General features: G+C 36.6%; 1 protein-coding gene and 1 non-coding gene across 3 annotated transcripts; both read right to left on the bottom strand.

Annotated features, from left to right (window-relative positions):
* Positions 1–1,154: 1,154 nt before the first annotated feature.
* On the bottom strand, positions 1,155–4,957 carry LOC115697267 (protein IQ-DOMAIN 9). Of its 2 annotated transcripts, none has more exons than XM_030624201.2 (6): positions 4,461–4,957; positions 3,726–3,835; positions 3,488–3,625; positions 2,880–3,107; positions 1,861–1,974; positions 1,155–1,778 (listed from the first exon to the last, which is right to left on the bottom strand). In XM_030624201.2, the coding sequence occupies exons 2-6, from the start codon at positions 3,795–3,797 to the stop codon at positions 1,440–1,442; spliced, it is 891 nt and encodes a 296-aa protein (XP_030480061.1). In that variant the 5' UTR covers positions 3,798–3,835; positions 4,461–4,957; the 3' UTR covers positions 1,155–1,439. The 2 variants fall into 2 exon arrangements, with proteins under 2 accessions (XP_030480061.1, XP_030480060.1); XM_030624200.2 differs by having other exon boundaries at positions 4,465–4,952.
* Positions 4,958–15,867: 10,910 nt separating this feature from the next.
* Positions 15,868–15,975, bottom strand: LOC115698366 (small nucleolar RNA R71). The gene has a single exon (XR_004008118.1). It is a non-coding gene; the product is annotated as a small nucleolar RNA R71 (small nucleolar RNA).
* Between the last annotated feature and the right edge of the window lie 1,635 nt (positions 15,976–17,610).

Below are 17,610 nucleotides of genomic sequence, written 5' to 3'. Positions count from 1 at the left end.
GTTTATCTTTAACTCGTTGCCTGCAATACTACAGCAGCCACTTCTCTGAGAAGACCAGTTTTTGCTCAGCGGGGACCCCTTCAGTCCAGTAATTTAATCTCAGTTCTTGCTTCAGCTAGTCCTCCAATTTCTGTAAATGGTCACTCCCATACTCAATCACCAAATTCCCACTTATATTCAACTACTGGACTTTCCTCTGGTTGATTTCTTGGGATTTAAATCTCAAAGCCATTATTGAGAGCAGAAGCAAAAATGCTGTCTCAGAAAATGTAATCCAAGTGTTGTTTTTCCATTTTATTTTCAGTGATGAAAATCACCTTGCAGTCAATATCTTTTCTGAGGATAAAAAAAAAAGCAATTTTTATGTGATATGAGCTTCAATATGATGCTGGCTCAATAAGGACAGAAAATATGGGTAATGATGGTACACAAATTTGTGCTTTTCTCAACTCATTAGTTGTCATTCTATCTCCTCTGTGATATTTGATTGTTTCTGTTTATCTTTAATTCGTAATATTTGAACATTTTGTCACACTTGTCTTATGAAACTTCGTTGCTCCCATACATCCAATATCATCGAAAAAAAAGAGTCTACTCATATATTAATTTCAGCTGGTGAGCACTTAACCCCTCCCCCCCAACCCCATTTAGTGGTAAATTGGTAATGAAACATCGTAAGGTACCGATGAGAGAGCAGATCTTCGACAATTTTTGTCAACTTCAGAGACCACCTATGTTATTAAAGGCCCTTAAATAATTGCTTCCAGCAAAGAAAATGTAGGCTTTTGTCAGAGCATTGGCAACAGAGATACTAACTTCAATAATAGAGGGGCATTATAATTTAGCGAAGAAATATAACTATTGTCTCTGACTTGATGACTTGAGTGAGGCATATGTCACCTTTTAACGTTTATATTAATTGAATTTCTCTTTGGTATCTGTTCGATGAAGCTGGAAGCTGGTTACTTGGTTAAGTGGAAAGATTTTTATTTGTCCTGCAAAAAAAAAAAAAAAACAAAACAAAACAGGTGACAATTATAATTTTTTTCATTCTCTCCACCCCAAGACACATAACAAGGAAAATTACAATGTAATTGTCAATTTTATGGTTTGTAACATGAGATAGCTCAAAGAAAGGAATAGAGAAATCAGTGTGAAAAGAAAGAACAAAATATCTGCCACTCTTAACAAATAGATTTTCTATTTACATTACAAATACCATATTGTTTTGTAGGTATACAAAGTAAAAATAGAAAAATGACCAGGTCCATCCCAAATCCAGGTCTTTTCTTCATTTTGTTCTTATCAAGCCACAGCATATGACTGTCACACCACTCCATGTACAGAAAATAGAAATACATTAATGGGAATAAAAAAATGGATCTTCTCTTACTTCCTGCAATTTCAGTGATACAATATAAAAACCATATTTCGGTTTGCTAGGATACCAACTCTTCTTTCTTTATATTTGTCTCTTCCACTTTATTGCTTTCTCCATTTTCAAAAAGTTTCTCAGAAGATGGGAAAGATAACCTCCGAGCTTTGGTGCTTAATTTCCCATTTGGTGAAGAGGTCTTAACTGATATTGGAGTTTTTGGCGTTTTGCTAATCTTGTTGGCCTGCTTGCTCTGAATTTTCTTTGGGCTGATGAATTGAGGTGCAACTCGGCTTTCCCATGGACGAGCAGCAATCCATCGTTCTTTCCAACTCCAACCCCAGTTAGCTTTTCCAAGTTCATCATTGCCCAACCCTTGGCTTTGACTGCAGTTGGCTCTCCACTGCAATTAGAGCTTGTTTGCTGAGTGTCTTGCAGGTACAAAGATAAGGAAATGTAATGGAAAAGCACTAAGAAAAACTAACTTGATGGGAAAAGGCATATGCCATGGCTCGCTCTCGTTTAACTGCTGCTTCTTCTCTGTGGTAGATCCTTCCAAGAATTTCATCCATTGTTTCAGAGCCACCACACCATTCCACCTGAAATCCATCAACTATTATTTAAGAGAGAAAAAGATAGTGTCCCTTGATTTGTTCAAGACACTCTGCCAAGGGTGATGCAACTCAAGCAGCACGTTCTGTAAAACAGTCAGGAAAAGCTAAGAAGGCAATCCCAGCTATTAGCATAACATTTGTAGCAACTTTAGGAAGCATATTACATATATATGTATGTGTTTATGATCAAGATACCAAAGAACCCATACCATGGGTGGCTGTTGAAATTGCAGAAGCTTATGTACAGTCATTTATGCTAGTAGGTAACAGACATCAAGTCATGTCATCATCTGCTTAACTATCAATTATGTTGTCCCTATTTGGTGGACTATTTGGCAAGAAAGGAAGAAAAAAGATAATCTTTGAAAGAATCGAAGTAGACATAGAGGTTTCTGTGGGACAAAAATTAGACATTGGCTGGCTATTTGGCTGTTTTGTCTTTTGTGGATTTTTCTCCAACTGATTTTATTTTTTGGAACTATGATCCCCGCTAAGCCGTACAATATTTTGGACTCAAGAAACTATAACAATTGCTATGAAGGTACCCAGGAGAGACTCGAACCTCAGCCCTTGTGGGAGCAAACCCCATGCCTTACCATTGTAGGAAATCCTCTTGGGTGATTTTTCTCCAACTGATTGATTGTAATCTTTCATTTATTCAAGCATTGGTTTTGACTAAAAATAAATTGTTAACAAGTCCTAATCATAGACGCCAAAGTTGAAATAAAACTCTATAAACAATATCTTCTTTCTACCTCCACAACTACAACTAGAAGTAGAATGAGAAAATATAAAATAGTATCAGAAGTTAATGAAGCAAGTTGAAGTGCCTGATTATTCGAAACACTTAATGTATCTAAGCTCCGACAAAAGAAAATAGGTGATCTCACCTCTATGTCGTGAAGCTTTGCCTCAAGTTTTTGTTGATTCATTAGTTTCTTCTGTTTTACCCGCCCTTCCGTTACCATACAAAGTCGACGAGCTTTAATCTGGGTTTGTATATTGCACCATGAATGTATAAGACTCAAAGTAGTAGTGGATTGCTTTTTAATAGGATAGCCTTGGGCAAGTGTCTGTAATCTTACTGCCCCTTTTAAACGGCGTAAAGCTTTTCTAGCCTGTAACATACAAAACAATAAATTGTACTACACTTAGCAAGAAACATGAATAGTACATGAAAGCACCTTGTTAACTTTGAAAAGGTTTTCATGGAAGAAAAAGCATTTCTGAATAAAGAAACTATGTTAATGAACTCTATCTAGTAACAGACAGAAATGTATTCCTTCCTGGCACTTGGAAATGGAAGTCAAAAGTAATCAAATATCATACAGTTTGAAGAGAAACCATGTCTATTCACTTCTCATAAACAATGTAAGATCAAATTTCTAAGAAGTGTCTCTGAAATAGACCAGAGCTTACAATGATAACCAATGTAAGTTGGTAAAGCCAATCTTGAAATGTCTAAAGACATGTGAACAAAACGTGTACCCACACATACCTTGTATGCACGAAATGCAGTTTGTATCCGAGTTGCAGCTACATCCTCAATTGGCATGTTATGGGATCCATTCATGAAACGACTGAGTCCCTTATGTGATTTATTCTTCACTTTTATGCCATTTGGTTTTGTGGACTCCTGTTTTTACAAAAATAAGAAATCTCATTCATGTACCCACTTTTATTTTGGTATTTTAAGACAGAAAATAACCAAGGATAAAACAGAGAAGCTCTATTACCTTCACTGGTTTTGAACCAACTTTAGATTTCTTTAATCTAAATATTGTTCTAAACAAGTTTCCAGAACCCATTTCTGATTGCAAATGTCTTTATCCAACTTAGCATAACCCTGAAGTAATGCAGAGGAAATAGCAACATAAGCGTTAGAGGAAATAATTACACATGTCAATCTTTTGTAAGTTCAAAAATATTTTCCATTCTTTCCGCAAAGAGAAATCTAACAGAAAAGCTTAATACACTATTCTTTGAAGGGAGTCATAAAATCCTTCTCACAATGCCCAATTACTACAGAAATAGAAAATATATAATAATTACTCAACTTAGTTCACATAAAACCACAGTACATCAACTGGTAAATAAGGCACAAACTTTTACAACAGTTCAGGACCTCAATCTATATATGAGAAACAACTATTCACTCAAATAAAACTTTGAGTCCATTTCTTCTTCTATAATTAAAAGACTTCCTATTCAATGACAGAAAACATATTATATGAACAGTATACAAGTCAGGCAGTCCGTTGAATACAAGATTGCATTTTTCTTTTCCAGCCAATTTATCAATAATGGTATCAAATAAGTAGCTTAAAAAATAATCTAGAATTAACAAGAAGATCCCACTTTCATTTCTCCTTCCCATTAAGAACACCTTGAGGAAGTCATAAATGAAAGTACAGAGAAAGGAGAAAGAGGACATAAACAAGTAAAACAGAATCTGAGTAAGAATGACATACATACCAGAGAAAGGCATAACAAAGAGGAGGCTGGCTCCAAAGAGGGTGAAGGCAGAGACAAAGTTTACAAAATGAAAGTTGAGAGACTTAGGAGAAAAGGGTTGGTCCCAATGGCAATTGATGTAGTAAATAGGAGTGCAGAGGAAGCAATAAGAGAGGGTCACAAGGTAAGAGAGAGAGAGAGAGAATAAAAGGTGGGTGTGAAATGTGGATTGCCATGGCCCATCACCAGCAATTTCTTCCCTCCCCAAAACAAAACTATATATTTTATATAATAAAATAAAAAAAGTTCAAACAAAATATATCACATATTAATCATGATTCATTCAACAGCAAGGAATACTGTATAAGAATAATAAAATAGAATTAAAAACAAAAAAAAGTCACACATTTGATTTGTATTATATTTTTTCTTTTTCTCTCTCTCCTCAATCAAAGTCTCAACCAACGATACAACTCATAGGAAGGAAGGTTGCAATTATAATAAGTATTGAATAAGATATTTTGTACGTGGGATTTGTGTGTTTATGTGGGAGTGCAGTACTTAGTTGTTTAGTTTGGTAGGGTTTTGAGATTTCAACCAAGGTTGCTACAGAGACAGCAGAACAAACCATGTCACTGTCTGATGGGAATGTGCTGCCTTTTCCAATTCTTATTTTTTTTTCTTTTAAAAAAAATACACATATTTTGCAGCAGCCTTTTTTAATAAATAAATCTTGTACATTACGATGCAATATAATAATAATAATAAAACATTACAAATCAAGTAGGAGCAATTTTGTGGAAAAAAATAAACTGCTATTTACAAAAATATGAAAATAAAAAAATTGATATATATGACATAAAAATTTAATTACACTAAATATAATATTGAAAAATTTTACGATACACCCCCTTAAAATAGATACATTGATGCACCCATATTTATTTTAGCACCCGAAATAATTTTTTAGTCAAATTTTTTCTCATGGTCATGTACGTTATAGTTATTTAAGACATCCTGTAAAATTTAAAAAAATTTAGAAAAGTTTAACACGCCGAAAAATACGTTCAAACAGTGTGTTGCACGCGTGACTATTTTATTTTATATGCATGTAAAATAGACTGTATGAACATTATTTTTTATATTGTAAATTATTCTGAATTTCTCAAAATTTTGTAGGTTATCTTAAATAGCTATAACGTATATGAATATGGAAAAAAATTAGACTAAAAAATTCTTCTGGATACTGAAACAAGTCAAGGGTGCATCAGTACATCCCTTTTGTAGAATCACCCTATAATATTTTTTAAGAAAAATTTAAAAATATTAAAAAAAATCATTTTATATAAAGAGGAATGTCAAATAAAAAATTTAAAATTATGTTTATTTTTCTTTTCTTTTTTTCCTTTTTAAAAAATAAAACATTAAGGGTGCGTTTGGTAATACTTTTTTAATCAGTTTTTTATTTTTATTAAGAGTTAGTTAGTTAGTTTGTTCCGGTTAGTCAATTTGTCAGTTGTAACAGGTAGTGTAACTAATTGATTCAATGTATTCATGAGTTATATATGCTCTGTTCTTGTACCTTTTCCATTTCAATGAAAATAATTGGTTTCTCATTCATTTTCTCTCTCATTTCTCTCTGTTCTTTCTTCTTCTCCATCACTCTTCCGCAACTAATATGGTATTAGAGCAAGTTTCTGAGTAAGATCCATTGCATTACTCATCTCCATGCCTCGGGGAGGAGCTCCAACTCGAAGCTCATCTAAAAATTCCAATCAATACTCTGCTTTGGACACCAATGTTAGATCCTATTCAGATGAAGCAAGAAATCCTTACTACCTTTCTAATAGTGATCATCCTGGACTTAGTTTAGTTCCAAAAATACTCACTAGTTGTGAGATTTACAGCTTGTGGCGTCGAGCTATGATAGTCGCACTTGTTGCAAGGAATAAACTCAAATTTGTGAATGGAAAACTTTCATTCGATGAAGATTTCGAGCTTTGGAATTGTTGCAATAGCACTGTTATTTCATGGATTCTTCATGCGATCTCCAATGAAATAGTTGAAAGTGTCATGTATATGTATGATGCAACTCAGATCTTGTTGAATCTTGAGGAGCGATTCAATCAATAGAATGCTCCTAGAGTTTTTGAAGCTATTCGAACAAAATAGTCTCTTGCATAGGGATCTAATAGTGTCACCAACTATTTCACTAGACTTAAGTCTCCATGGGATCTAATTCAGGAGTATCGGCCACAACATATATGCACCTGTGGAGCTATGAAGACAATCCAAGGATATTAGGAAGAAGACAGAGTTCTTAAATTCTTGGTTTGTCTAAATGAGTCCTACAGTGGTACTCGATCTCAAATCTTAATGCAAGATCCTTTGCCTAACATCAACAAAGTCTATGCATCGGTATTTCAAGAACAGAGTCAAAGGTGTTTGTCGATTGTTCCAGCTGAGAATGACAATAATGGAGTTGGATCTAGATCTGGAACTGGTTCGAATTCAGGACAGTTTGCTGGGAATGTTGAGCCTCATCATCCTAAAATGGTTTGCACTCACTGTGGCATCACAGGCCACACCATGGCAAAATGTTTTTGTAACACCCTACTAGCATAGGCGTGTTAGCGTGATTTTTAACGTACTGTGCAGCTCGTTGCTAATCAACGAGGTTATTGGAAAACGTGAATAATTAAAATTTTGCTTATTTAATTAAAATATAACATATAACAGTTACAAAAGTTTACTACATATTTACAAAATACTTGTCGCCTAGCGACAAAACAACAAAAGCCCTCATGTCCCGAGGATTGTATGCTCCAGGCCTAACCGCCCCGACATGTACAATCTTCATCTGCTCACTCTCACGGCTCCTCAACTTTAGCTTTTCCCCTACCTACACATAGCAATAGCATTGTGAGTCGACAAACTCAGTAAGAAAAACATAACATAATAAACATACTAATATCCCAGGTTATAACAGGCGCCCATACACATAACCATAACCCTAACTGAATCAGGATCGATCTTGACAAGGTATGACTAACCTCGAATCCAGCCTATACTCAGTACTCTAATCGTACTGATGTGGTAGCGATTAATTCATACTATCTGATAGCCTAGCATATATCTGCTGGCATCTCGGTGCATCTCTATGTACACCTCACCGAAACCCTAATATGCTAATCTGAGGGCTATAGATTTGCCTATACTGACGACAACTTACATGCACGCTAAAAATGTATAAACATATGCAAAATATTATACTAATCTTACCTTGATTCCGAATTCAGGTGTGCCGGCCAACCTGAGTGGAACAACTGCTTGACGAATTACAGGCTCCTAAATCACATCAATCACAGCACTGGTAAGTGACACACTAAATCACTTTCCGGGGACTTAAACTTGAAACTAAAAGTTTCCCTTTTGATAAATAACATGGCAATACTCTAAACATCTCAAAAATGGGAAAAACTAGGGTTCCCAAAATTGCCCCAATTGGTAGACTGGTTCCCAACCAAAATTCTGGTTCTGCGGGGTTTCCTGGGAGCCAACTAGAATTTCGGTTCCTACAGGCCCCTCTGAATCAAAATTCTGGTTCAGTGCAGGAATGACCAAAAACCTTGCCAAACGCACAATTCGATCCCAAACTCTCCACAAACTTGCAAACCACCTAAAAACATCATAATAAAGAGATTCCATGCAATACAACCAAGAAATAACTCTGAAACTTAAAACACCATTGAAGACCAAAGTTTGAGTTCTAAAACTCAAACCTTGTCTAAACTCCAAACCAAACCATCAACTAACTTCAAATCAACTCAAATAACCATAATATAATATCAGAATACATAAACCAATAGCTTTACCAATTCAGAACCCTAAATCATAAGAACATGCAAAATCACCACACTTTCCTACTTAAATTTCACAAAGGAGAAGAGGAACCTTACCATAGCAAAATACTTGAGTCTAGGTTGCTTAATCCCTCAAGAAATGATCTACTAGAAGAGAAAGAAAACCAGCTTTTCACCTTGGGTTCTTAGTGGCCGACTAAAGGACAAAAGCATATGGGGTAAAATGACCATTTCGCTCCTCCCACACAGAAAGGGTTTAAAAGACACTAAAGGGTATTTTGGGAAATTCTAAATTCCCGACTATTCTCGACATTCCCAATGTCTAATTAAACTGCCCCCTATACTTAAAATACTAGGATGTGATTCTAATAGCCAAACACCGCGTTCCAATGTTGTCGGGCACTGAACATGCAAAATTATAAAATTTCTATATATGACATATAAAATACATTCTGAATTCAAATAAATCACTATAAATTAATAATTTAGAATTAATATATAATTTTCATAATTAAACCTTAATTATTTGCTAATTTGCACATTATAGCTAAGCGGTCTTCACAATTATCCCTCCCTTAAAAGAATTTCGTCCTCGAAATCTAACCTAAACAACTTTGGATATTGAGCTCTCATGTTTGATTCTAACTCCCACGTGGCTTCCTCCACCTTGCTATTCCTCCAGATTACCTTGACCAAAGCTATGGTCTTATTTCGGAGGACTTTATCCTTTTTGTCAAGGATCTATACCAGCTGTTCTTCATATGACATGTCTGGCTACAGCTCAAGATTTTCATAGCTAAGTACATGAGCAGGGTCTGAAACGTATCTTCTCAGCATAGAGACATGGAATACGTTGTGAACTGCTAAAAGAGCTGGAGGCAAAGCTAACCGATATGCCACTTGTCTAACCTTTTTGAGAATCTCGAAAGGTCCTATAAATCTAGGGCATAACTTGCCTCTTTTCCCAAAACGCTTGATCCCCTTCATCGGAGATACTCGTAAAAACATGTTATCCCCTACTTGGAACCCAACATTCCTACGTTTCGGATCTGCATAACTCTTTTGCCTACTCTGAGAGGCAAGCATTCTAGCTTTAATCTTTTCAATTGCCTCATTGGTCCACTGTATTGATTCTGGACCTAGATATTTCTTCTCCCTTGTCTCATCCCAGTGGATGGGAGATCTACACTTCCTTCCATAAAACAGTTCATAGGGAGCCATCCCTATCATACTCTGATAACTATTATTGTACGAGAACTCTATCAGTGGTAGATACTTACTCCAGGAACCCTCGAAATTCATAACACAGGCCCGCAGTAAATCTTCCAGCATCTAAATCGTCCTTTCAGACTGCCCATCTGTCTGAGGATGGAAAGCTATACTGAATTTTAGTTTAGTACCCATAGCTCGCTGCAAACTCTGCCAAAACTTAGAAGTAAACTTCAGATCCCTATCCGAAACTATGGATTTTGGCAGACCATACAGTCTTACAATTTCTTTAACATATAAATCTGCATATTGAGCCACTGAATAGGTTGTTTTAACTGGTAGAAAATGTGAAGACTTCGTGAATCGATCTACCACAACCCAAATAGAATCAAATAAACTCGTGGTTCTAGGTAATCCAACCACAAAGTCCATCGCGATATCCTTCCATTTGCACTCAAGTAGGGTTAAAGGCTGTAACAACTCTGCTGGTCTCTGATGTTCAGCCTTGATTTGCTGACAGGTTAGGCATCTTGATATGAATTTTACCACATTCTTCTTCATTTCGCTCCACCAGAAATAAGGTTTAAGATCTTGATACATCTTGGTGGTGCCGTGATGCAGAGAGTATGGAGTGGTATGAGCCTCCTCAAGAATTTCATTCCTGAGTTCCACACTATTAGGAATACAAACCTTGGTTTTGAACAATAGCATCCCACTGTTTGACACTGTAAAGTCTCTGGCTTGACCAGCCGAAACCTCATCTCTGATCTTAATTAACTCCGGATCAGTCATCTGAGCGACTTTAATTCTTTCTAACAAATCAGATTGCAGCGTCAGGTTATGAAGCTTGCCTACAACAAACTCAATGCTAGATCTGACAATCTCCTCTGCTAACTGAGGTGAAATCTGAATCATACTAGCTACCTGCATGGGACCCTTCCTGCTCAGGGCATCAACCACTACATTGGCCTTCCCAAGGTGGTAAATGATCTCACAATCGTAATCCTTAACTAACTCCAACTAATGCCTTTGTCTCATATTCAAATCTTTCTGGGTAAAGAAATATTGGAGACTTTTATGGTCGGTATAAATTTCACATCTCTCTCCGTAGAGATAATGTCGCCAAATTTTCAAAGCAAATACTACCGCGGCAAGTTCCAGGTCATGAGTCGGGTACCACTGTTCATAATCTTTGAACTGACGAGAAGCATATGCAATAACCCGATCAGCTTGCATTAGTACGCACCCTAGACCTTGTCGGGATGCATCACAATAAATCACGAACTTTTCTTTATCAGAAGGCAGAGCTAACACTGGAGCTGTAATTAATCTCTGCTTCGGCTCCTAAAAACTAGCCTCACACTTGTCTGTCCATACAATATGCTGATTCTTTTTAGTAAGCTCGGTTAAGGGTGTTGAAATTTTAGAGAACCCTTCCACAAACCGACGATAATAACCAAGCAGACCCAAGAAACTTCTAACTCCTGTCACTGTTTTCGGTCTTGGCCAATCCCTGACGGATTCTATCTTTCCTGGATCCACCTTGATCCCATCTTTGCTAACAATGTGCCCAAGGAAGGACACCTGAGATAGCCAAAATTCACACTTTTTTAACTTGGCATAAAGCTTGTGTTCTCGAAGTCATTGCAGAACCTTTCGGAGATGTTGTTCATGCTCTTCTTCTGATTGAGAATACACAAGGATGTCGTCGATAAGCACAATAACACAGATATCGAGGAAATCCTTGAATACCCTATTCATCAAATCCATGAAAGCTGCGGGAGCATTGGTTACTCCAAACAACATAACTACAAATTCATAATGTCCAGACCTAGTACAGAAAGTCGTCTTTGGAATGTCCTCCTCCCGGATTCTCAACTGATGATAGCACAATCGGAGATCAATCTTTGAAAAGACCGTCTTCCCCTGAAGTTGATAAAAAAGATCATCAATTCTAGGTAAAGGATATTTATTCCTGATTGTTAGCTTATTCAACTCCCGATAGTCGATGCACATTCGTAAAGACCCATCTTTCTTTTTGACAAACAATACTGGAGCTCCCCAGGGTGACACACTAGGCCGAGAAAACCCTATGTCAAGCAACCCCTGGAGTTGAATTTTCAATTCTTTAAGTTCAGCAGGAGCCATCTATAATGGGCTTTAGAAACCGGTTATCCTCCAGGTGCCAAATCAATTACGAAATCAATTTCTCGCTGAGGTGGTAAACCCGGAAGTTCATCAGGAAAAACATTGAGATATTCCCAAACCACCTTGATGTTTTCTGGCCGAACAGAGGCAGGCCGAGTGGTATCAAATACCACGGCCAGAAACCCTAGACATCCATCACACAACAATTCTTTGGCTGTTAAAATTGAAATTACTGGGATTTGAGATCCCTGAACCGAACCGACAAAAAAAAAACGGTTCTCCACCTTCTAGTCGGAAGATTACCATCTTCCTCTTACAGTCAATACTCGCCGAGTATTTGGACAAGAAATCCATTCCCAGTATAATATCAAAATCTGATAACCTCATTTTTACTAGGTCAGCACTTAATTCCCTACCGTCAATCCTGATCGGGATAGACCTAACCCACCTTTTGGAGATAACTAACTCTCCGCCAGGTAGTAGGGTTCCAGACCCTGATTCATAACTATCGTTCGGTCTATCACATTTACTAAAGATTCTGGCTGCCACATAAGAATGAGTGGCCCCAGAGTCAAACAGCACAAAGAAATAAGAGTTATTCACCGAGAGCTGACCTATTACTACTGAAGGGCTAGCTTCAGCATCAGCCTGAGTTATCGCAAACACGCTGGCTGGAGTGGGTTTCGCTGCAGTGTTTGCTGCTTCGATTCTGAGTTGGGGACAATCCCTCTTGAAATGCCCTGGCATGCCACACTGGAAGCACCCCTGCCCTTTACAGTCCCCTAGATGGTGTTTTTTACAACTGGGGCACTATGGATAACTCTATCGAGTCTCAGAGCTACCTTGTCGATTGCCTCGACCCTAGTTCTCTAGGAACCTCTTGTTAGACCTGAACCACTAGATGCAGTAGGTGCCTTTCTTTTCTGTTCAGTGGCCGAGCCACTACCTCCCCTACTAAAGCCTGATGTAGGAAGGGTAGGAGTCCCGCTGACAATTGGAGTCTCACGAGACTCAACTATGCATCCCACCGCACCCTCAGCTCGCAGTGCCTTATCCACCATTTCAGCATGGGTGGTTCTGTCGTCAGTAGTAATCATCAAGTCATGTCTGATCTTCACATTTAACCCATCTAGATACTTCTCTTTCTTACTGAAATTGGTTGGCACAATTCCCAAGGCAAATCTTGCCAAACGGTCAGACTGCGTTGTATATTCAGTAACACTCATATTTTCTTTCTGAGTCAAATGAGTGAATTCTTTTCTCTTGGCACTTCTGACAACCTCATTATAGTACTTGGCATTAAATAGTTCCTGGAACTTCTCCTAGGTCATTGTGGTAACGTCATGAATCACGGACACCATGTCCCACCAAACTAAAGCTTCTTCTTGAAATTGAAAAGTGGCACAAACCACTCTATCATTTGCAGTGATGCCCATTGATTCGTGTTCAAAAATGTCATTTTATTGATCCTAAAGTGCAAAATGAATTGAGTTTAAATTAATATTTTCATAAAATTATTGTGTTATATTTATATATTGGAAATATTTGATTTGAATTTAATTTATGTCATTTTTGTAGAAAAAGTGCCAAAATTGTAGAAGAAATAAATGAAATGGCAAAAGAGAAGGAAGCCCAAAAATGAAGCTCAATTCATTTGGCTTAGACCAACATGTGCTTACTTTGTTTCCTTGTAAATTGGATTGAATCAAAGACATTAATGCTCCATGTCACGCACACATAGCTCCCACTCGGCAAATATTCATCATGTGATAAAGTCAAAACATCATAAAGGAGATTGGGAAACATATGAAATGCTCCAGCTGTGTGCTATCGTTTCTAATTTTGCATTAAAAGTGTATTATTTTCAATTACCGAAAATGTTCATATCTATAATCTTTTAATAATTTTATGAGACAAAAGGGGTCACAAAACTCTATATAAATAGGCATTTTGTTCATAGGAGTATGTAATTTTTCATTGGCAAAAACTATAGTAAATTTTAGTTTTATTTTATCTATCTCTTCTCATATTTTCTTTTTAGATTATTGTGAGAAGGACTAGCATTTTTGGCTAGTTTCCTAGATAAGGTAAAGGATGATCTTATATGTGAGGTAATATTTACTTGTGTTTTGATTCACCAAGTGCTTTAAGTTTATACATTTGAGTAGTACATTTTTTCTTCTATTTTTTTTATCTCTATATTAATATATTTATCTATTTAGTATTATATAGAAATAGTCATGCTTTTTCTATGTGAATATGATTAGGATAAATATATATTAATATTATAATTTTATGATTAATCTCTTATTGCATTATTACCAAACAAAAGGTATATTGTCATTCTTAGATTTTTCATAAGATTATTTTCTACAATCTTAATGTGAGAATTTTATATTACCCAAATACATTTTTTTTATTATATGTTCTTCAAGTTTTATCTTCCGATTAAATTATTGGGAAGTGAATAATTTAATTGTATTTTATGTGTGAATCAAAACCCAAATAAATGAGCCAAACATATAGGTGATTCTTGAAACCTTATCATTTTTGTTATTATAATTTTCTACCAATTTTATTTGCTTTAAATTTATTTTCAAAATTTTCTCAAAAACAACAAACAATTTATTTACTTTTTGCGCTTAAAGTTCTACTAATCACTTTTTGATAAGATATCTCTCTGTGGACACGACCGCCCATGCTACACTACAACAACCGCTTTGTGAAGATAAGTTTGAGCGTAATCAAATTTTGGCGCCGTTGCCGGGGAGATTGAAATCAAAACTTAGTGGACTTTTCAGCCAAGAGGTAAGTCATTTTATAATGTGTATATATAACACTTGTATTTTTTTTAATTATTAATTTTTCTCTTTGTGTCTAATAACTTAAAAAAAAAAATTGTCATATTTATTATACACTTATATATTTATATACATATTTTTTTTTCTTCTCTTTTCGTTCAATTATATATGTAGTATTAGTTTTATATAATATATATATATTAGTCATTAATTTTTTTTTTAATATTTTTCTTCTCTTTTCTACATTTATTGTGTTCAAATTATCATTCATTGTTAATTTTGTAATTATTTGTCATTTATTATATTTTTTTTCTTTAGCTTTAAATTTATAGATTTCAAATTATTAGGTTTAGTCTCTTAATTTGTGTAACCTTAGGTTTTAGATCAGCTTTAATTTAGGTTCCACCTCTTTGTTATTAAAAAAAAAATCATAAAATTCTAAAATAAAATTATTCATAAAACTTTATAGTATTAGGAACAAAGTGTAATGCAACAAGTGGTAAAAACTGAGAGTATTCTGTCTAGAAAGATTGGCTTTTAAGGCTTGTGATAGAGTACCCTCTACACTTTCCTGGGAACCTTGAATCTGTCTAGGAAAGTGTGGGATGAAGCGGTACCTTGGCAACCTTCCCAATCGGCCTGGGAATATTTCTTGTGTATGCCCTTGTCTTATTACATTTTTGGACTTATTACTATTTAAAAAAAAAACCAAGCTTGTTCCTTCAAAATAAGTAATTTATTTTACTTATTGGTCATTTGGTTAGAAATATTTGAATTGTGATTTTTCATACTCACTTAGTACCCCGGGGAGTCTGGTGAGGCATGTGAGATCATTTCAAATTGTCCAAATTTACCAAGGATCGAGTTTAACAAAAAAAAAAAACCATTTTTTTAAAGTGAATGAATCGTCATAGAGATGAACTAGGGAGATTTGTAAGGAGACCCAACACCCCTAGTGATAACTCTTCCGATACATCAAGCATTGCCTCTCCCACCTCAACAATTGCTCATAATCCATTCGCCATGGCCCATCATGATGAAATTCAGCAGAGAAGTCTGAATGACTATCTCCATCCTACTCGCACTCCTACCCCTTCTTGTATCCTCTTTCCACCTAATATGCCCAATTTTGAATTCAAACCTGGCATGATTCAACTCTTGCCAAATTTCCATGGTTTAGAAAATGAAAATCCTTATGTGCATATTAGGGAATTTGAGGATGTGGTAGCCACTTTTTATAACCAAGCTAATATCGCAGATACTGTGCGATTAAAATTTTTTCCATTCTCTTTGAAGGATAAAGCTAAAAGCTGGTTATACTCTCTGAGACCAAGGTCTATTGGAACATGGGAAGAAATGACATCATCATTCTTTCACAAATACTTCCCTAACCACAAGACCAATGGCTTAAAAAGGCAGATTTCTACCTTTTCCCAAAAAGACAATGAAACTCTTTATCAAGTCTGGGAAAGGTTTAAAGAACTGTTAACTCTTTGTCCACACCATGGTTATGAAAAATGGCACCTAGTTAGTTATTTCTATGAAGGCCTCACTAGTCGTGAACGCCAGTTTATAGAAATGATGTGCAATGGTGAATTCCTCCAAAAAGATCCTGAAGAAGCCTTTGAATATCTCAATGAGCTCGCAGAAAAATCTCATACTTGGACTGGTCCAAGTGCTACTGAAAGCACTAACAGAAATCGACCAGCAGGAATTTACCAACTAAGGGAGGAGGACAGTCTCAAAGCCCAAGTTGAGTCCTTAACAAAGCAACTTAAGGCCTTTAAGAAAAAAAGTGGGCAAGGACTGAATATGGTTGCCAAAGCAGAAATACATGAGCCATGTTTTGTGTGTGGAGAATTGGATCATTTGGCTAAGGATTGTTTAGCCTTTAGAGAAATGAAGGGGGTTTATGAAGAGCAATGCAATGCCTTAGGGACCTACAATAAGCCATTCTCTAATACGTACAACCCTGGTTGGAGAAACCACCCAAATTTTAGCTGGAAAGATCCCAACCAAGCACAATCTTCCGGAGGGCAATGGAGAAATGAGCACCAAAATCAACCATCAAAAGCTCAGTCTGCTCCTCAATACAATTCTCCACCTCAAAGGAGTTCTCTTGAGAACACACTTCAATCATTCATGGAGGAGCAAACTAAAATCAATCGTCAAATGATATAAAAAATCAAAGAAATGAAGAGTCAATTTTCAAAATTGACTGGATCCTTGGCCATTTCTGAAAGAGGCAAACTTCCTTCTCAGCCCCAATTCAATGAACAAGGGCAACATATGGCTCAAACCTCCAGCTCTAGCGATCAAACTGTTAAGGAGGCTAATGCCATCACAACTAGAAGTGGAAAAACTTTGGAAGATCAACCAATAACAGCTACCATTTCAAAATCTCCACATGTTGTCCCTGAAAGTGTGCCACCCAATGCTTCTGCAAAAGTTCCATTTCCCCAGGCTCTGAGACCTGCTGGGAGAAATCTTAAAAATCGAGGAGAAATCCTTCAGCACTTGACACAAGTAAAGATTAATCTTCCTTTGCTTCACGTCATCAAACAAGTGCCAGCCTATGCTAAAATCATCAAGGATCTTTGCACTGTAAAAAGGAAGCATCATGTCAAAAAGACTGCTTTCTTGACTGAGCAGGTTAGTGCGGTAATTGAACAAAAGACACCGCCAAAATACAAAGATCCTGGTTGTCCCACCATTTCTTGTCAAATCGGGACTCATGAATTTAGCCAAGCTTTGCTAGACTTAGGAGCGAGTGTTAATTGTAACGTCCCCGCTTCAAGCCTCCATTGGGCCCTTACACCCACGGAATGAATGGCTCTTATACACGAGTACGTCACTCTGGCTGCTTCCTGGATCGATGACTGACCCTACAGACCAACACGAGTGTTTTCAGCGTGCTTTGTCCTCACTCACACGCATCCTGGGAAAACTTCCCAGGAGGTCACCCATCCTTAAATTACCCCAAGCCAAGCACGCTTAACTGTGGAGTTCTTTCGAGATGGGCTACCGAAAAACAAGATGCACCTTGTTGACATAGGTAGTACCAATCAATCCATTTAAGCTCTCTTCAACTGTGTAGTCCCATACCTACACAGTCTCAGAATCATCCCGTTTGACCTTCCCTGGGC

Source organism: Cannabis sativa, chromosome 7 (genome assembly GCF_029168945.1).
Source record: "Cannabis sativa cultivar Pink pepper isolate KNU-18-1 chromosome 7, ASM2916894v1, whole genome shotgun sequence".
Taxonomy (NCBI): Eukaryota; Viridiplantae; Streptophyta; class Magnoliopsida; order Rosales; family Cannabaceae; genus Cannabis; species Cannabis sativa.
Note: the sequence above shows the minus strand (reverse complement) of the source record. Positions and strands in the feature narration are given on the sequence as shown.

Excerpts from the sequence above, each read along its gene's own strand:
- LOC115697267 (XM_030624201.2), bottom strand. The coding sequence starts at position 3,797 with ATGGGTTCTGGAAACTTGTTTAGAACAATATTTAGATTAAAGAAATCT. Across the intron at positions 3,108-3,487 it reads CTGCATTTCGTGCATACAAG|GCTAGAAAAGCTTTACGCCG; the intron begins GTATGTGTGGGT and ends TGTATGTTACAG. Across the intron at positions 1,975-2,879 it reads CAAAGCTTCACGACATAGAG|GTGGAATGGTGTGGTGGCTC; the intron begins GTGAGATCACCT and ends GATGGATTTCAG.